Source organism: Mytilus edulis, chromosome 9, assembly GCF_963676685.1.
Source record: "Mytilus edulis chromosome 9, xbMytEdul2.2, whole genome shotgun sequence".
NCBI classification, from domain to species: Eukaryota; Metazoa; Mollusca; class Bivalvia; order Mytilida; family Mytilidae; genus Mytilus; species Mytilus edulis.
The window spans coordinates 35045536-35067826 of record NC_092352.1 but is presented as its reverse complement, the minus strand read 5'-3'; the positions used below and the strand labels follow the sequence as shown (position 1 = coordinate 35067826).

Here is a 22291-nt window from a genome sequence, read left to right as displayed (position 1 = left end):
ATGGGTTTCTGACACAGAATAACTGTAGTCAAAGAACTTAGAATTAGTTATACAGGATTTGAATTTATATTTTTCTGCTTTTGTGCAATACACTATAATGTTGCAAATTAAACTCCCCTAAAAAAAATGTTTACCCCCTTTATTGCTTTTGAGCAATACACTATGCTGTTGCCTATTGACCTCCAATTTTTTTTTTGGCAAATAGTCCAAAACCTGCCATTTCTTTATATATAATCTACAAGTAGTGTAAGGCAGGTAAATCCAAACATTCACAACATTGTACTTAAATTGTATTTGAATTACCTCCCTTACACTGCTTTTAAATTGTCTTATTTGTCCATTAACCAGAAATATCTAGTTTTTCTCCCTTTTTTCCCCCTAATTCCTAAATGGTTTGAGTCATAACCTCCCAAAAGTTGATCCTAACCATCCTTTTGTGGTATGGAAACTTGTGGTATAATTTCAGAGAGATTCATACACTTAAACACAAGTTATTGTCTGGAAACTACAAAAATGCTTATTTTGGTCCTTAACTCCTAATCTGTTTGGACCATACCCCCAAAATCAATCCCAGCCTTCTTTTAAAGGTATTGAACCTTCTGGTAAAAAATTATAATAGAGATCCATTCATTTAAACAAAAGTTATTGTCCGGACACTAAATGGGTTTTTCGGACAACAACGCAGACAACGACATGATAGCATTTTACTACGCAATTTTTTTTTTTTACATTCGTATAAAAAGAAGCATTCAATTCTTAAATAGGGTGCATTTCAAATACAAAGAAAATACTACAATAGACAAAAAGAAGATAATTTTACCTCCATACAACAAGTTGAAAATTAGATATATTTTAAGATTAACAAGTTGGTATGTCTGGGTTGTTTAACGTAAATGACTGCAATATGTCCTAAAATAACCGAGTCTGGGTGGTATAATGGATAATATATAATAGTTCTGAATTGAACTTCAGCACAACTTTTTAACGTCTTCCTGTAAAGTTTCTGATGTTGTTTGTATGAAAGTTACTCTTGAGTACAGGCGCCAATATTACAGTAGATGGTTTGAATACAAATCCCATTACAATTACTTGGAGAAGGTATCTATCTTGTCAATTGTATTACTTGTACATGTTTTTTTGTGTGTACGGGTTCTACTAGTATACGGTTATAGAGAGGCTATACTATGTCCTGGTTTTATCGTATTCGTTTAAGCATCTTTTTGATATTCCTTTGATAACAAACGTAAGGTTGATATCTCCAAAGCCTAGTTCATCTGTCTGTCTCATGTCATCTTTCCTAGCCAAGGGTTACAATCAAGTCCTCTCCTTGCTAGCAAAGATGAATTACTTTGTATTTCTGGAATAATCTTGATCATGAATGTTGGCAACCATAAGGATGTAAAGTCACAAATATTTTTAAAAGTTCAAAATTATAACTAGAGGCTCTCAAGAGCCTGTTTCGCTCACCCTGGTCTATGTGCATATTAAGCAAAGGACACTGAAGGATTCATGACAAAATTGTGTTTTGGTGTTGATGATGCGTTTGTAGATCTTACTTTACTGAACAATCTTGCTGCTTACAATTATCTCTTACCTATAATGAACTTGGCCCAGAAGTGACAGTTGAAAATATTTTGTAAAAATTAAGAAAAATTTACAAAATTTATGAAAATTGTTTAAATTTGACTATAAAGGGCAATAACTCCTTAAGGGGTCGATTGACCACTTCGGTCATGTTGACTTATTTGTAGCTCTTACTTTCCTTTACATTATTGCTGTTTACAGTTTATCTCTATCTATGATATAGATAATATTCAAGATAATAACCAAAAGCTGCAACATTTTCTTAAAATTACCAATTATGGGACAGCAACCCAACAACAAATTGCCCAATTGGTCTGCAAATTTCAGAGTAGATAGATCTTGACCTATGAAGAATTTTATTCACAGCAGATTTGCTCTAAATGCTTTGGTTTCAGAGATATGAGCCAAAAACTGCATTTTATCCTATGTACTTTTTTTAGCCATGTCAGCCATTTTAGTTCGCGGGCTGGGTCATCAGACACATTTTTAAAACTAGATACCCTAATGATGATTGTGGACAAGTTTGGTTAAATTTGTCTTTGTAGTTTCAGAGAAGAAGATTTTTGTAAAAGATAACTAAAATTTACAAAAAATTGTTAAAAACTAACTATAAAGGGCAATAACTCCTTAAGGGGTCAACTGACCATTTTGGCCATGTTGACTTATAGATTTTCTGAACATTATTGCTGTTTACAGTTTATCTCTATCTATTATAATATTCAAGATAATAACCAAAAACGACAAAATTTCCTTAAAATTACCTATTAGGGGCAGTAACCCAACAACAGGTTCTCCAATCCATCTGAAAATTTCAGGGCAGATAGATCTTGACCTGATAAACAATTTTATCGCATGTCAGATTTGCTATAAATGCTTTGGTTTCAGAGATATAAGCCAAAATCTACATTTTACCCCTATGTTCTATTTTTAGCCATGGTGGCCATCTTGGTTGGTTGGCTGGGTCACTGGACACATTTTTTAAACTAGATACCCAAATGATGATTGTGAATAAGTTTGGTTTAGTTTGGCCCAGTAGTTTCAGAGGAGAAGATTTTTGTAAAAGTTAACGACGGACAACGCCGCATGCCAAGTGATGAGAAAAGCTCACTTGGCGAGCTAAAAACAAATAAACATAAAAAGAAGAGCCAAAATCATCTATGCATGGCCAACTTTGCCTTCATAAAAGGGGGAGGTTGCAAACTCAATTTTACAGCTATATATCTTTCTCATATAAAATGTAGTCAATAGTAAATGTAGTGTCACACATGCATGTGTCCTTATAAAACCAACTACAGACTATTGATATATCCATGTCTGCTGCAATTACCTATTCCTGAAAACTTAGTGTTGATTTTAAATGGTCACTCTGGTGGATTTTTGTCTCAATGTTAATCATATCACATCTTCTTTATATTCAAGCATGAATATGAGGCTAAGTAAAATAGTACCAAACTAAAACTTCAGAGCTATATCTTTCTATATACACTTTCAAAACATCTTGATTTGTCTAGATTTTGAAATATAAAATCTCTACAGCTTTCTAATGCTACTTACCCTGTGGTTTGCAATCAATTATATATTTAATTAATGTCTCACCTTTAGTTCAATTTGGCCATAAAAAGGAGAAAAACAAATTGAATGGCACAACTTTAATTGTAAAACTGTACTAGCTTGTTAAAAGCATTACAGTATTGTTCCAATCAAACAACACAAGGCCAGAGTTGTGATAGACAGATAATAGAATAGTACAAATTATATCAAATGCATACTATTTACATTATTCATTATGGTAATAATAATATATCATAACTGATATCTATTTTAGAGTGTAATGCAGAACTATATATAAATATAATGCAGACATTTTTGGGATTAACAGCTGACTGAGTCACTGCAGTTACAAAAAATTCTATTCACATTTTATTTAAGGTGGAACCCAACACCTTCACTTAAATTAATTTGGTTCGTTTAATTTTCATAAAATTTTGACAGAGTATTTACTTTGACCATTTGACAAAAGCATAAAAATCAAATTGAACAAACCATTTTTTTAGAAAAATTACACTGATTATATAGCAGTTTGACAAACACTCATTTTGATCATTGAGAAGCTTAATTTTCCTTTAACAACACAACGTAATTAAAACATTTAGCTGATTTTAAAGAGTTATCTCCCTGTAGTGTTAGGTACCACCTTAATATGTAGAAAAGATTTAAATGTAATTAGGAAATAAATGCAACAAATGTGATTGAGTTCAGTTTTCATTAACAACACACTGTTATTCCAATTATGCATTCCAATAGTTGAAATTAAACTGAGATTCATCAATTTTTCATGATTTGTATTTATATCAAATAAATAAATCAATGCATTTTGTTCTTTCAAAATTTCTATCAATTTTTATTTTAATCATTTTATTATTCTTGAAAATAAATTACACTTAAACAGAAGTATTCTGTTACTTATAAACTATTGACAACCTACTTGAAATAAGTTTCCTTTGTTAATATCATCGTTAATCTAAGGCTACACCAAATATATATATCTTTTCCAACTTTTTTTTAAATAAATTTTTGGAAGGCATTTATTTGAGTGTACTTGCAATTTGCTCAAGCTTTCATTTGTCATTTAAAATATAAAGGAGTAGGTCTGGTAAGGGCCGATTTTCGCCTCAAATTTCAGGTTCGTCCAACGAAAGTTTTTGGCCACTTTTTAAACACTTAAGTGTCTATTTCAATTGATTCGATTAAGTTTATGTGAAAGATTTTAACTGATTTAGTCATTAAAAACGCTCTGATTCAAGCTTAAATACGAAAAATCTATCAAATATGCCGAAAAACGTCACTTTTCAGATGGTTTTTGTCAAAAATGAAAGTGGCCGCATCCGTGTTCATCCTCAACCTTTACATATGTTTTGTATTATCATCAAATACAACTTACATTTCAATATAATGAATGAACACGAATGCGGCCACTTTCATTTTAGACGGAAACCGTCTAAAAATTAACCAAAATGCTAAAATTTTGAAGATTTCAGTAATTTAGCATGACTTAATGATGCTAGAACGCGATATTTGTGCATTGTTTTGTCAAAAACAGCTCATATTTATGTAGCAGAAGCAGTTTACTTTCCAAAATATAGCTTACAGATTACATTTTCACAATTTTCCAAAACTGTTATATTTTGGGGCCAAAAAGGGGTCTTACTGAACCTACTCCTTTCCAATAAACGATGAACAACAATCTTTCACAACAAATAGTCCTTAATTACATATGTATCAATCACTGCAACAAAATGTCTTGTTTACATACTCAATAAATATGGCAGTAATGTTAACAACAATTATATCTTTAAAAGTTTTTTTTTATGCAAAGAAGAATCACATTTCTAATGCTGAATATCGTTAACCGTAACTTAACTTCAGGGTTTGAAACAATCTGATCAAAATACAGATCGTGTGTTAATGCTTCCTTAAAAGGATCTGACAAAACTCTTGTATATTGTCTGTTCTGGTAAGTATTACAACTGCCAATGAAATTCCTGTCTACATAATTTTGAAGGTGTGTAACATTACAACAAAATTGATCCAAAAGGTTTTAAATAGAAAGCTGAACAGAACATTTTCAGATTATCATGAGCCACATGATCTCTAATTTAATCAGATTGAGTTTGTAATTTGTCAAATATAAAAATACAACCTTTATCATATTCTATTTTTACCATACCAAATTTTCTCCTGTTACAATTTCATACAATAGTAAATATTGAAAATTGTAAAAAATTCAAGTGAAATGCACTCTTCATTTACCAAACATTTTGCAGCAATATTTCTTCAATATACAATAAGGTGATGTGGTATGATTGCCAATGAAACAACCATCCAACAAAATCCAAATAATGTGAATGACCCAGTCCCATAGAGGGATAAATTAAAACAACAACATCACATGACCCAGTCCCATAGATTGATAAATTAAAACAACTATATCAAACAACTCCAGCCCTTATATCACAACCATATTGGATACAACAAATTCTTTCAAAATTACAATAAATATTTTATATACAAATCTAACTAGAAACTCAACTTTGATTGACTTATAGCACAAAGTACAGAAAACTGATAAAAAAAACTTATTGGAATGTGTTATTTAGCTTAGTAATTGACAATATATTACATTTACCCATAAATTCTCTGCACAAATGATTACTAAAAATTCAGAAATTATCATAAGGTTTCTATTAATGCATTTAAAAAGAACATTTCATCATATATCTGATACATATACCATTTTGCAGATTTCCTTGAAATCACAATAATCAATTTTACATTTTGGGTGATTCTTTAAAATATCAGAATAATAAAAGCTAGCAATAATTCCTGAATTTACAGTATTCTAATATCAGGGATCTTCGTTGCAAAAAATGTACTATAATCTTAAATGACCAGCAAATCTTTAATTTGTGCAAATATTATCGCTTTGTTCTCTTATGATTCTCATCATTAAAATAAGAAATTTACTATCTCAAAAATTATTGTATCTTCTACAGTATCATTTTGTTTTTGTATTGTTTGTTTTTTTTCCATTTTTTTGCATTTCTGATTTATAACTGAAAACAGATTCCAAAAACTTTGACCATGAGTTCTGGAGTAAATGGCAGAATCAGTTCTATATATAAGGTGTATAGTTGTACAAATTACTGGAATGCACATCGTGGCAAGGATCTTAAAATGATGAAAATAGCAAAAATCAAATATGGAATACAAAAATATTGGAATGTGAAAATCAGAACTATTGATGGTCATGCATGAACACATCTTATCTATAGTTTATTTTTAAAATGCAATGTCAAGTAGAAAAATATTATGAATGAAATAATACATCATTACTAGTGCTCAAATAGTGCTGTATATTAATTTTACTTTTTTAAAAGTAATCTTATTTGTAGATTGAAATTGTGTGTACTTTACTGACAAAGTGATTTTTTTAATATAATTTGTGAGTTTCAATAGTATTCTAAAAGCGTACAAAGACTTTGACATTTAGTGAAAAATAATGAAATAATGAAATGCTAACAAAAATACATGTATGGAGGTCAGAGGTAATCTATTAGTAAGAATAGTCTAAGTTTTTTTTAAATACTTATTAAAAAATTTAAGTGATTATCTTGATGGTATATATCATTGTCAGTAATTAAACTTCACATAATATAAACCATAATGCCCTAGTAGATATAGAAAGTCACAAAAAAGTGGTCGAATGAAAAATATTCAATAATAGCCTGAATTTTTAATGCAAAAAATATATGTTAATAAAATATATTGTTATATGAAAAAAAATAGATAGCAAAATATTTATTATGAATAATTCAAAAAGTTGCATTTTAATATAAAACTGGGATGGAATCCATGTGCAAGGCAAAATTAATCTCTAATATTGCTGTATACCACAAAGGGTATAAAGGCACAATTTTTCCAGTCTTGAAATAATCAGATTTTTATGGGTAAAAAAAAGTGTATTCTTTGAAGAAAAAAAACATTTGTTGAAAAATTCTATGAATTCCCTAGTTTAAGCATTCATACAAGAATTACAGAACCCATCTGCAAATAACTAGTACAAATGTATAAAATTATTTCTGTTTGAAAATTACATACAAGATTTAGATATTATAATTTTATGTTATTTTTATTTAACCCACCATGATAGGGTAATTTGCGACCTGTACTTTAAAATTATTTTCACATTTTTGTAATTTCTAAATAAACACAATGTTTATCTATGATGTTTAAGCATATCTTTTTTACACTAACCATTGAAATTAAAGATGAAAACATAAAACATTTTGGAGATTATATATCTGCTTCTTCTTAATAAATAATGACAAGACAAGGTTGTTATTCTGAACATGACAGTATGTATACAATATAAGGTCATTGTCAGGAAAATATATACTTTATTGTATGAGGCTGAGACACTGGGGAAGGGCAAGGTTCTACCGAGCTCGTCCACAGTTTTGTGCTGAGTACAAAAACGTTTCTATTTTCATGACATTGACCTAATATTGTTTTTATACTGCAACTTAAATTAATACATTGATAGCTTTTTAAACCGTAACACAAATGTCAAACTTATTTTCATCCCTTAATGGACCCCTGACTGTGGAGAAAGTGTTTCTTGATGAAATTGACATTATACAAAATATAGCTGTGTTCCTATATTTAGGAAATAAACACAACTAGTTGCAGTATAAATGATTGTTAGTTGAAACTGTTTAATATTCCAGGTACATTTTGAATCAAAAACTAAAACTTAACATCTTTTAAAATCTTATATAAATCTACAACCCTATAAAATTAGACACAACAAAATAGGCAACATTCAACAGAAATAATACAAAAATAACAGATCTATTACATGTTTTCCTTTTTTACAACAAGTTATTATGTCACATTAGATGTATTTTTTATTCTGGCTAAGTGTTTGAGAAATTGTATGCACAAAAATTAGTATTTGAGACAATTACAAACACCTTGACATAAAGCTGGACAATGTTGTACTAAATCATAAGAATATTGAAATTAATGTTAATTATAGATTATCATTGATCATCTCAACGAGGTTGATTTTCTCGCTTGAGCCGGCAAGACAAAAGCAGGAAAGGCAATCGAGTGGAGATGACCAAAGATAATCTGTTTATCGCTATTTTACCTATGACGACGTTGTCAATTTCATTAGCAACGCCACGTGCCTCCTTAGTTTCAAGGGATAATTTTCCATCTCAAGCGAGTAGCATGTACTAAAAAATTATCACAAAAAAAGATCAAAGGAAAAATGTGCAAAACAGCGAAAAAAGGAATATCTATACTTATGAAAAGAGACATGTGCAATTATGTTTTACTTTACTTAACTAGCAATATAAAACTGTCTCGTTAAAAGTACATGTGACATTCAGTGGCTCTTTTCACACCAAAAAATTCTGACAAAAATTGACCGATAGTAAGACTGAAATGTTCATGACTTACAAGAAGTTTTTTGTAAAATGAATCATTGACTTTTTAGATACAGTTTCTTCTTGACATTATACAAACAATTTTTACTGCATATTTTCTCAAAAAAAAAATCAATAAAATGTTTTACTTATCATAGCATAATAGTCTAAAAATTATGAAAAAAACAAACATGCAATTTATTTACAAATGATTTTATGGAATAAAAGAAAATTAATACTGATAACTATCTTCAAAACAATAAAAAAAAATCTATATAAGTAAATGAAATACTGGTAAGTACAAAGAAATAGAAAGACAACATGATTTTCTAAAGAAAGTTATACAAAACAAGTTTCAAATTTTGTAAATTTAGAAAATTTGTTAAACTATATTTGAGACATAAGATAACACAACCAGTATACAACAAAAAAAAGTTATGAATTTTATAGTAATTATTTTGGTTGTATTTTTACCTTTATAAGTTTTGTTCTCAAATCAACAATGAACTGAATGATACTTTAAATATCTTATATATATCCAATAACTATAAAGTGTTATACTGACAGTGCTATACATTTCATAAATGCAGTAATTTTTTTAAATACAACAATTATTGCACATTAAACAATTTATATCTTTTGACAGCACAACTATTAAATAAAATATTGTTTCAATACACATGTATATTTATCATGTATATAGAACAAATCAAAAACAAAAAGAAAACTGTTTAAGGAAAATTCCCATGTTCATAAGATTCAATGATTGAAGGGAAAAGTTCCCATGTCCAAAAGATTCATTGTTTGAAGCCAGGGAACATTTTCCATGTCCAAAAGATTAAATGTTTGAAGGGAAAAGTTCACCATTGAAATAAAAAATATCAATTAAGATCAACTGACATTACTCTCTGTGACAATTTCCTGATTAAAGTAAATTTTACAAGCCGGTTAACTTCTCTGAAACCTTCTTATAGCTATGAACACAAAAAAAAACCCTCAACAACATACATAAACGATTATTTTCATCATGTCATAAATAAATGAGCATATCCTTTTTTTTCAACTTAACTTAAATACCTGATTAAAATGTTTTACTTTAATATCCGATTGTAACCTGATTGTAAATACATCTGATTAATACAACAACCATTAAAGCTAAAATCGTTATCTGAATTTTACTTCAAAGAAAATAATGACAAAAAATTAAACAGAACAACATGAAAACTGCAACCTATGGAAGAATTTTGAAAAAAAAAATAATACAACTGATGTAATAGACAACCTGAACCTAAGTTTTATTTTTATAAAATTAAAACTTAGTTTTTACATCTACAGTTTTGCCCTCTTCTAAAGCATCATATACTTCTGCATATGCTTCACCTGACATTGTTTCTCCGTTTCTTTTCTCCTCACTAACACTAGATCTATTAGACTTATCTCCCTTTACCGATGACTGACTAGACAGACGTTGAGGCAGATTCATTTCCTCCTTTTTTCCTTTAACAGAACCAGGAACCAGATAATCATCTTCTGATACCAGAATATGCTCCTGACTTCCTACTGAGCGGTAACCAGTGTCTTCGCTACTGCACATGACATCATGTGGATCAATGTGAACATGTTCAGGTAAATGTCTTTCGTCAGGTATATTTACACTATGTCTATGATCAAGTAATTTCTTACTGTCATCCTCACCTTCATCCTCTTCACTTTCATCGTTCTCTTCATCTCTCTCATCTATATCATCCTCTCTCATCGACTGTGATAATTTATAATCATCTATATGTATAAATCCAGTTGGACTGGTAGTCTCCCCTTCGTTTAACTTCCTTCTCTCATTATCCATTCTTTGAATGAGTACTTGTATTTCATCACTTGTTGCATATGCTAGATCACTCTTTTTTCGTCTGTTCGGCATCACTAGAGGCTTACCATCCCAAGGCTGCTGGTAGGGGTTAGCATCTTTATCATACAAGTTTTCTGATGCAGGACTATTTGGCACAGTTGGTGATGAAACTAGAGGAGACAATGGGACAACAGGTCCAGTAGGAGGTATAGCTGGTACTGTCGGTGGCACAACTGGCAATGGCGGTGGGAGAACTGGTGGGGAAACTTTCTTAGGTTCTGTTGGGAAAAATGAACCCATATTTTTGCCAGGAGTTGCAGGTTTAAATGGTGAAGTAGGGTATTTTCTTCCATTCTCAACAGAATCATAGTAATTACCAGCTTCATATTCATCATAAACATTGTCCTCAGGTGATGGTAAGGGTGGAGCAGTGATAGTCAAACTGTGGGAAAATCTATCTTCATCTTTCTTTCTTAATCTTCTCCTCCTAAAATATGTTAATAAAATAAAGACATTGCTTCAGTACAGTAGATGTGTTATTTGTCACAAACTTATAGTTCAGAATTTATATGACAATAACTATTTGAATTGAATTGAATTATATTTGTTTTATTTAGATGTAATAAACAAATTATGTATGGATTCCAGAAATAACTGACAGTCATTGTCAAATGATTCAATAATTCTTTACTCTACATTCTTAGCTGAATACTCTTTCTACAACATTTCAATAAGGTTCTTACTAGGAAAACAGATTTTAAAATAGTTATATAATAATTCATTGCAATATTATTGCACTTGGATCTTTTAAACCTGTCAAAATTTATACAATAGCAAAGTCACATTCAACTATATAATACAGACTTTTTCAGAATATTTACTTAAAAAGCAACTTGCTGTCTCGTTGACCTTTACCCCTCATATCCTTTTATCAATATTGGAGAATTTTATTAATTTATTTGTTCTTCCACTTAACAAGTGATAATTTTTGTTTTTAAATTGTTTTACTCATATGTTGAAATTCATCTCTTTCATAAAAAGTTGCCATGTAGATATACTTAATAATCCATTAAGTAATTGGGCTATGTCAGAAGTGATCTTAATGATATTTGTTGTCTGATTTTATTTTTACAGAATTTGGTGTTTATTTCTAAGTCAGGTCGTCTCTGATGTACAACTTATCCAGACTCAAAACATAAAGAAAAATATCCACTTATATTTGGTAAATGTGTGATACATAAAAATATAATTCATGTAGTCACCTTGTGGTGAAATAATTGCATTATTTGTATTGTAGGTTCCTCTTGCTTTATATCCATCATGTATTCAAATATTTATACATTCTTGGCTATGAAATATGGTGTTGAAGCATTCCAGATATAGGTCAACCCAGAAATGCACTCAAATACACCAAATTTATATAATATAACTTTTATTCAGAAAACAAACCAACCTTCTACAACACACTACTATAATAATCAACACTACAACTACCAATCCTGCAACAACACCAGCCACTATAGGTATCACATCTGTAATCAAACAAACAAATACATAAATTATGATACAACCAATTAAAACACAGATATCTAGGTAAACACAAAATTAGATAAATGATTGATTGTTGATGTTTTGATGACACTTTCAGTACATGTACTAGCAGAGGCGGATTTAGGGAGGAGCAGGGGGCCCGGCCCCTGCCCCCCTTTTCTGGAAAAAAATTGGTTGTTTATATAGGGAATCACTGAAGTATGACAGGCGTGGGCCCCCTCTTAGGCAGTCAGTGGGCCCTGTGGAATTTCTAGATCTGCCACTGACTAGTATTGGTTAGTTTGTTGAGGTCAGTGTTTACTGGTGTAGGAAATACAAGTGCCTTGATAATTATACAGGCGTTGAAGTACTTAGTAGACTGAATTTCATTAAGTTTCTTGTATCATATTTTTCAAGATAATCTAAATTTAATCAGCATACTATGAGTATCTAAGCAAGGGTCCCAAAACATTCACTCAACATTTTGGTCATGTTTTAAAGAAATACAAGAGGCTCTCAAGAGCCTGATGCTCACCCGTTATTTTTTGCTTAAAATCTTTCCACAAGAGAAAAACTTAATTCCTTCGTTTATATTAAACATATTTTTAATACCAAATAAAATGGCCAGTAATCACCGAATGGTGCCATTTATACTTAACAGACAACAATGATTCAATGACTTTTGTTTGCATTTTCTGCCATGTTTTGGTTTTATTTTAGTAGATATCAACCTCGTTTCTTTTTGGAATCCTGAACAGTTTAATTATTTCACAATATTTTAAGGTTATTGTGATGAACAATATCAATTTCTTAATATTCAGTACACATTTCTTCTTTAATTGGACAGTATGCAAGAAATCTTGTTGTTCAACAGATTGATATCTCAATTTTCATTAGAAGTGAAACAAACTAATTTTTAAGTGAATACCTGTTCCTTTTTCTATATTGCCAGGATTAGGACCTTTATCTTCACTTGGCCTTGACTCTACAAAAGATGCATAACACTGTATAACTTAATAGTTTCTATTAAATCTACTAGAATTTTACAAATTCATCATGCTTAATTCTTCTATAATTTGAATTGATTATTATATGCAAATCAAAGAGTCAAAGGAACTGTGAACTATAGTATTATCACTATGTTATCAAATTTAATGAACTTTAAAAGCTAACAGATATCTTACCAAAAGTTGAAGGCTGTACATTAGAAGGAGTTGTTGAGGGAAAAAACTCTGGTGGAACACACACATTCTGTAAGCTGTGGTGTATTGCACCAGAACCACATGTTATCATTACGTCAACATCTGGAAAAGTAGCTGGAATAGAAATCAAAACATGTCTTGCTCAACAACTGAACATTTTTATCTACAGAATTGATATCCAGGAAAGTAAAGCTGAAAAATAAGGTTACACTTTTATCAATAGTTCTACAATACAAGGCCGTAACTACCCTTGAGGCAAGTGAGGCAATTGCCTCACTAAAATTTCAACACTGATCATTTTTTTTATACATATATATAAATATAATAGTCATTTGTTGTTCTGTCTCAACCTTAATTTCTATAACTTGCCATCATTTCTTTTAAACTATTTTTCCCGGATACAACTCAGCATCTCAACGGGTGATGTTTCTCGATAACATTAACTTAGTAACGATAATCATCATGGATCTGTAGTTAAAAACAGGCTCTTGTAGAAAAAGGAAAAGTCACTGAAGGTAAAGAAGGAATCATTCTAGTAAACTAGTTTTTTTGTGAACAGAGTCGGAGTATTGCATATAATAGATATAGGAAGATGTGGTGTGAGTGCCAATGAGACAACTCTCCATACAAATAACAATTTAAAAAGTAAACCATTATAGGTTAAAGTACGGCCTTCAACACGGAGCCTTGGCTCACACCGAACAACAAGCTATAAAGGGCCCCAAAATTACTAGTATAAAACCATTCAAACGGGAAAACCAACGGTCTAATCTATATAAACAAAACGAGAAACGAGAAACACGTATATATTACATAAACAAACGACAACTACTGTACATCAGATTCCTGACTTAGGACAGGTGCAAACATTTGCAGCGGGATTAAACGTTTTAATGGATCCAAACCTTCTCCCTTTTTCTGAAACAATAGCATAACATCACAACAAAGAAAAACATACGATAAAATATCAATTGGCAGACTTAACTCAATCAAAAAACGTATGATTAAACAATGAACTTCATTAGAACAATCCAAAAACGATAAGTAGACTGACAAATCAAGTACTGGTCTTCGGAAGGGGGCAGTCCTGTGTGCATATTCATTTCTCCGTTTCACCATCTTTTGACAAATCAAGTAATGGGCATCGCAAGGGGGCAGTCCTGTCTGCGTATTCATTTCACGAACTTTAATCTTTCTCTTTACAGATAAATAAAATATAAATAATATGAAACATGCATGGATTAGTTTTTATCCGTGTTTCTTTAACTTTAAAAATTGAAAGAATATCCCATATTCCAATTTGATATTATTGAGGAATGGTAGAACCTTTAACACAGGATTTTGTCTTTACTTATTCGGGACTACGGAATTTCGTTTCTTTATATTCGGGGTTTCGGAATCGGACACCCCCAACCCCTAACTCCTAAATTTATAGATTCTGGAACTAAAATACCACCAACTATTTCCAGAAATAATTTGAAATTACGGACCTACATGTAAACGTCAAAACCTCCATTCCAATTCCCCTGTACCCATATCATATATACTTACTCTATAGATATAATCATATACATGTATCTTATCTCATTCTATCCCTAGTTTGTCTACTGTTTGTCAGCATAAAAGCAAGTTTAATATTTTGTAACTGCGACTGTATGATGGGCGACTGTATAATGGTGCTTACAGGAAAGCTTAATTCCCTTTTGCAAACAAAACTGTTACTACCGATCCTGCTATGGATAAGGAATTGGAAGAAGACATTGATCATTGTGTGGATGATAATGTGCTACCTTTAGAAACAGACTGCCCTGAAATGACTGAAAACTTGGAAAAGGGCATGCATGAGTGGCGAGAGAGTGTGCGGTGGTCTTGCTATGCTCCATGTTCATCGCGATAAGGATATCAGCAGACCAAATTATGATTCTGAAATGATTTGACTGAACCGGCCATAGAAAAATTTGGCAAAGTCTACTGAATCGATGTTTGTTCTATGTTCTGGCAGCCGACTCAAATCAGTGGTATTTGGATGATAATCTTACATATAAATTTAAATAAAGTTGTTAAAAATTTGGTGTTAGTAAAAGTCTAAAAATATGAAAAATTTATATAAAAAGTGTCCAAATTCAAAACATTATCAAACTCTTTAAAAATGTCTAGAATGCAGGATTTTGCACCATTCATTTCATACCCTCCAAAAAAAATTTTCGCCTCGCTTCGCTCGCCTCAATTATTTTGCCTCACTAAAATAAGATGCCTAGTTACGGCCTTGCAATAATTTATACTTTTCAAATTGTTTCATCAAACTAAAACTGACATGTCTTTTGGTTATTCACAGCTCTTCATTGTTATGAATTCAGATAGGATTCACTTATCTATTCTGCCATAATGAGAAAGGTATATTGATGTCAAGTACAATGCATAAATAAATTGGGAATGTGTCCATGGAACACAGATGATGCCCCCACTTCCATATAACTTTATAAAGGGACATAACTCAAGATCTGTGTTTTGTGGTTGTTAGCATTGTGCACAAGTTTCATAATATTTAGTTGAGGCAAACAAGTTAAAGGTACAAACATTCAGCATTTTTTCCATTTGTAAAGAGGCATAACTCTAGAACAGTAAAAGTGCTGCCCCACAAATTCAATCTTGATTTGGTTTTTTTTGTGGTACATGTACATGTAATAAGTATTGTGTATAAAATTCATAACATTTGGTTGAGGCAAACATAAGTTAGAGAAATTGAATGGAAACCAATTTCAGAACAAACAGACAAGAGTTAAACTTTATGTCCAATTTGATTCATCCACAAAACCTTTGTGGACTTTAAGATAAAAGATAAAGTATCCAATCAATTGCTGTGCAAAAATTATCAAAAAAATCCTGTCTCAAATAGTCTAAACATCTAATATCAAGTATACAGTATAATTTCTGATATATATTGTATACATGTTTTACATATTTTTTATTGATATCTTTAAAGTTACTGTGCAGATTCTATAATGGTTTTAAAAAATCATGACTTTTGAAGTTACTTCCTGTTTAAAGATCACTATCTATGTACATTTTGTACCTGATATACGTAACCATATCTGTGATATGTTCAGCTCTGCCTTGTTATACATAGATATCCTAGCATATGGTGCCCTAGTGTAGTAATGATCTATCAAGCCTCGTCTGAAAAGATTCTTTTGACATTTATATGAAAAAGGTCGACTTCCGTGCTGTCCATCAGTAATTTCAATTACACTGTGTGGATGACAATCTGTGATATCTTGGTTCTTATGTAGCCGAACATCTACAGCTTGAAACCGTAGTCTAGCATCGGAATCACAATTTGAGGTGGATATGACGCAGGCGCAGAGATTACTGTTTCGAAAACCAGGATGAGGTGTAGATTGTGATCCATTCAAGATTAAGTTGATTGCTTTACCATAGATAGTACCATTGGAACACATGTCTACAAAGGTGTCATCTACAAAAGAGTTACACTCAAAATTAAATTTCTGGTCAACATAAAAATGTAATGGTATAATAAACAGTCATATTTGAGATGCTTTATTAATAGACATACATAAAATCAGGTCAGGTCATATGTCCTATTAATTTTTAATGCATTAAAAAAACTAAGATTGATGTTTTCAGTGAATCCTGCTGGTTAACTGCATGTCTCCAGTCTGCACCAAAATCCATGTACAAAATGTACGAGTATTCTGACATTTTTCTTATGTGTCAAAAAAAAATGCTTTGCTAAAACTAAAAAGTTCTAATAAACTTTGACAGAGTGTCATTTGCTGATATACCTTGTACAATAACACAACATAGTTGACTTATTAATAAAAAAAATATTAAAATTCTGATTCAACACATCATATAACTGGTCCATGACTATTTACTCTTCTCATGTCTTGGCCTTTCTGGTCTTGTGTGTGTTTTTTTTTTGTTGTTTTTTTATAGTTTTAGCTCAGCTATATGTTTTGGAGTTTAGTATGATGTCTGTTTTCACTGAACTAGTATACATGTTCATTTAGGAGCCAGCTTAACCCAACTACAGGTGCTGGATTTTCTTGCTGCATTGAAGACCCAATAGTCATGACCATCGACTATTATCTGCTCTTTGGGAAATGATTGTTGTCTCTTTGATATTTTACCCATTACCATTAACAATTTTAATATAGTTTTTTTTTTCTTTTATCATAATGATGTTTTAAAGGTAGTTTCAGATACTAATTCTCTTTAATCATCATAACTACAATGTATTTGGATTTTTTACGACCAATAGTTAAGTTAGATACATGTACATGTATTAACATGATTAGGGATTTATTTTTAGCTAAATTTCTTTTTTAACAACACAAATCTTACCATCTTCACAAGTGTATGTTGCTGCTACATAATTAGACACATCACGGGAAGAACACCTGGATACTGTTGAGATCTGCTCAGCCTTTAACCCATCACACTGTTGTTTCCCTGAACATTTAGTATATACAGGAAAAGCTACTGAGTCTGAGAATGGTATACGACAATCACCAGCATCATAAGAACAACACTGTCTCTTGTCTTGGCAAGGTTCTTGGACGTTTGGACAGTTCAATGAAACTTCTTTGGAAGCATATTCTAATTTATGTAAGGCAATTTTCTGTGATGCAGGACACTGTAAAGAATATGTATAACTACACCGTCCTGTACATGACGTCACGTTTTTTTTACTGGTGTCTCTAAAACTCTCAACTGAAACAAAGAAAATATTTTTTTTATTACTGTAAATTCAGAAATTAATGCGAGGTTTTTATAAATGCAAAATTGCGACAGAGATGTAAACGCAATAATTTAAACTCGCATTTTGAAATATTTTATATGGATTAAATAGGACTTTTCTCAAAATCTTGAAAATTAAAATCGCATTTATGTCTAAAATGACAAAATCGCAATAATGTATATGCACACAATAATTTCTGAATTTACAGTATTCAAAAATCTTTTGATGCATGCACGCATATGGACATTTTGTACATCAAACCTACATGTATGAAGTCTAACTTACTACCACAGTATTAATTTAATTATGTGTGGATAGTATCAATTTCTGTTTATTAAGGACTACAAATGTAATTGTATTTTCATAAAAACTTGTGTTTAAGGTTTAACAAATTTATATCACACATGTACATGAATGCATGTTAATTTACCGGAAATTACTTTTTTATTAAACGCTTATTATTTACAGGAATTTGAGTTTGCAACTGCAGGGCTTTCCATTGAAGCCGGTAGCCGGCGGAAATACGCCGTTTACGGTGGCTTCAAGTGCCGGCTACTTCACTGACAAAAATATAAATTCAAAAAGAAAAAAATATCTTTTTCAAATGTTTACAGGCAGCCGAGAGACGTATTGTCACAAAGTCGCGGTCACGATAAACAAGGATGAAAAGTCAGTGTTGTTTACCTTGGGCTAAATATAGTTCACATGAATTCAGATCACTGATTGGTTGTCTATTTAAAGTCAGAATGCATCGTTTCTTTTCAAAGATAATAAGAGAGACGTTCCGATGGTCATTAACTCGTTGGCTTTTTTTTTTTTGCTTTTAAAACGTGAAGACAATCAGATAGGATGACAATTTTATGTTATGGAATAATATCAGTCCAATTAAAGAAAGTGTAGTAGATCATATTGTTCAAAATCTGGAAAACAGTCTCTTTTGAAGTTCATTTTTCAAAGCCCACGTGGTGTTCAGAGAATCAAGGTCAAAAACGAAAGTAGAATATTGTCGACTCGACCTCAAATAAATAACATTTCCAAATGATTTATGTATCCGACTTATTGAATAGTTTACAAATAAAAGAGAAAATCAGGGGATATATCAATTTTCTGTCAATGCTTGAGAAATAATTGTATGGTTTAAATACGCGTAACAGTCTTTAGAGAGAAAAGGGGGGTCATTTGTTTACAAATGCACGTAGTTATGCAAAATAAATCGATCAAAATTTTTTTAACAAACCTGATTATTATATGTCTTATATGAATAATTTAAAAGTAAATGAATTTTAAGCATAAGGTAATGAAAATAAAAAAAAATAACATAAAAAAAAAAAAATGAAATTTCTTTTGAGATTTTTTTTTCTTTCTTTAATTTCATACATAAAAAATGGTCATTTGAAAGATGAAATTAGGTGCCAGGAGATTGCGAGAATGCAGGATTTTGCTCTATTTATACCAGAGCTTCTGGGGGCCTTGAGCGGCCCCCAGACCCCCTGCCGTAAGGCACCAAGCTTACAGCTTGGTGGGCGTCCGGCTTCGACCAACGCATGTTATAGCCGCCTATAATTATAATTCAGCCTTCTACTTCAATTTCAATGGAAAGCCCTGCAACTGGTTAGCAGATTGAAATTCTGTTGAACAATATTTTGCAATTTTTCTTTTGTATTTCTTGTCATGACTCATACATGTATTACATTATTATTAAACATTCACACCAATATTTCCTTGTTTTCTTGCAATTTGCAGTTTCCTACCTGACAATATCCATAAACTGAAAAATCCATTCCGAGAGTTTATATTCTAAGTCGGCATTTTGAATAACCTAACCTTCTTTAGATAAAAAGTAATTAAAAAAATATTTCTTTGAGACTATATAACTTACATTGTACAATGGCACTTGTACAAAAAATGTATACTACCTAATTGATTCTTCTGTATTTACTTTCCGATCAACTACACCCTTTCTTTTAGAAGTATTTTGAATTATTTTTTACATAAATATGATAAAGAAGGTTAGGTTATTCAAACTGGTGACTTAGATACCTTTAGGATTATTCAGTATATGGATATGGTATCAGGTCTGTTTGCGTCCAATACACTTTCGCTCCCCACACGTTCCCACCTAACACGTTCGCCCCTAAAGTCCGTTCACACCCTACACATTTGCGCCAAATTTTTATTTGTATTTCAGTTGAATTATTAGATATTTCTTTTTTATGTATATACCAAATAATTCTATTCCTCGAATAAAATTTGAGGAATTATTTTACAGATTTTTTTCTTCATTAATTTGATTATCAATTATAAAATGTTAATTATGTATGATTACTTCTCATTGGTATTCATACACAGCCTAAGAAAAATAACGATTTTATTTCTCGTGCTTCATGTGTTTCAGTATTCAGGGCCCCCTTTACCACCCTCTCTTTGTACTATACATGTATTTAGCTTGGTATGAGTAAAACTTTAAAGATTTCCATAAAAAAACACGAAAAATAATTGTTTTTTACAGTTTGATCATGAAGATGAAAAAATGTGTGTTTGTCAGAATCCCAATTCCCTTTAAAACAATGAAAAAGAAATATTTATAGAAATACACTTTTATCATCAGAGTTCGCAAAAACTTCATTTGACCCGTCGGTCATGGGACCGACAAAGCAAAGTTATTTATCAGTCCCACAAAATTTCAGCCAGTCCTAAAAAATCTGTCAATTTGATCCTCAAATAAAAATAATAACGTATTTTATCCAAAAATAACTTTATCATTTATTATTTTTATTTTTCACAGCCACGGACAATTTAACAATGAAGGACCAGTTCTGATCTTCTGATTATTCTTAATTAAAGTTATTTTCTCTATCTATTTCATCATCTGAATCATTTTCTCAGTATTTGTTATCTCCATCTAAGATTTCAATCGCTGATTGTTTGCCCTGAACAAATTTAGCAAGCCACGTGTAGATCGGCACTTTAGTTTCCATAGGTTTCAGTTTGTTTATAACAGGAAACCAGTACCGGAAATTAGCAGCAGGTACATCTGAAGACCGATGTAAACACATATTGGAATTAGTTGTGGTACAACTAATTACCGACAAAAAATGCACTGCAACGGCTGTTTTTACATCGGTCATCGGGACCAGCACTAGCTTTCAAAATACTGGTCCGAGCCTCATTTTGACTGATAGGACCGACCATTTTCGCGAATTTTGAATCATGACACAAAAAAAAACATGTCAGAATCTCACTTAATTTAAAAACAATGAAAAAATATATATTTATAGCAATACATTTCCCAAAACTCGTTTACAAATTATTAAATTGGGCGCGAATGTATAGGGTGCGAACTGGATGCGAAAGTGTAGGGTGCGAAAATGAAAGGGGGCAAATGTGAATGGGTGTGAACGTGATTGGACACGAACTGACACGTATTCTATGGATATGGATAGGAAATTGCACATTGCTAGTCCTAGATTGCAATTATGAGTATTGTGTAAAGAAGTTTTTGTTGATTTTAACATTCAAAATAAATAAATAGTAAAATCCTGAATGTAGTAATCTAATCTATTATTCAGCAGGAATTTATTTCCAAGCAGTTGTTTCCTAGGACAGTATCATTATTAGCTGGTAATTGTACATGTTGTATCATTGTTTACCTTTTTTATTGTCGATACAATTTTTTTGATTCACTTACCATAACAAATAAATTGCAGAGCTAAAATGACAGAAATTGTGCACCATTTCACTAGAACCATTGTAAAGAACACTCAGCAACATTCGTTTGTTCTATCACATTGTTCTAACCAAAAAGTGACAGTACAACACATTTCAAATGCAGTTGACCTTACTAGAGGTAACAACACACAATTTGTTTGTCGTTTGCTTTACACAAATACATTGAATTTTCATTAACAGATACGTGTATCGTTACAAATTATTGTTGTTGAAACGTTTCTTAATGAAACGGTTTAGATAATTTAGGTAGATAATCTGTATTTCATTGTTTAACTGAACATATTTGTAGTTTCGATTTTTGACTTCCCATTTCCTTTCACCTGAAACCGGAAGCACTATAATCGGAAAAACAAATGCGATTCGTTGCAATTTTCCGAAATTAAAATGATCTATCATACTGAGTTGGGGTTTTCATGTTTTGATTATGTGATTACTTGATCGTTTTTATAGTGACTACTTGATTACCAGACCAATTATTTCATGACTATTTGATTATCTAGGACTGTGTTTTTGATTTATTTGATCATCTTGTTTAAAAAAAAAAAATTAACGATAATGTGATCAGTTTGAGACTGACAAATAAGACTGGGGGATATAGGACCTTTCTCGGGACTCCGGGATCGGGTGTTGGAAAGCCGGGAATTTC

At 31.3% G+C, this 22291-nt stretch overlaps 1 protein-coding gene across 1 annotated transcript; it reads right to left on the bottom strand.

Moving 5' to 3' along the window:
- Positions 1-7688: 7688 nt before the first annotated feature.
- LOC139488221 (uncharacterized) lies at positions 7689-21984 on the bottom strand. The gene is made up of 7 exons (XM_071273701.1): positions 21605-21984; positions 17520-17888; positions 16228-16629; positions 13137-13268; positions 12881-12937; positions 11876-11954; positions 7689-10909 (listed from the first exon to the last, which is right to left on the bottom strand). The coding sequence occupies exons 1-7, from the start codon at positions 21663-21665 to the stop codon at positions 9886-9888; spliced, it is 2124 nt and encodes a 707-aa protein (XP_071129802.1). The 5' UTR covers positions 21666-21984; the 3' UTR covers positions 7689-9885.
- Positions 21985-22291: the final 307 nt, after the last annotated feature.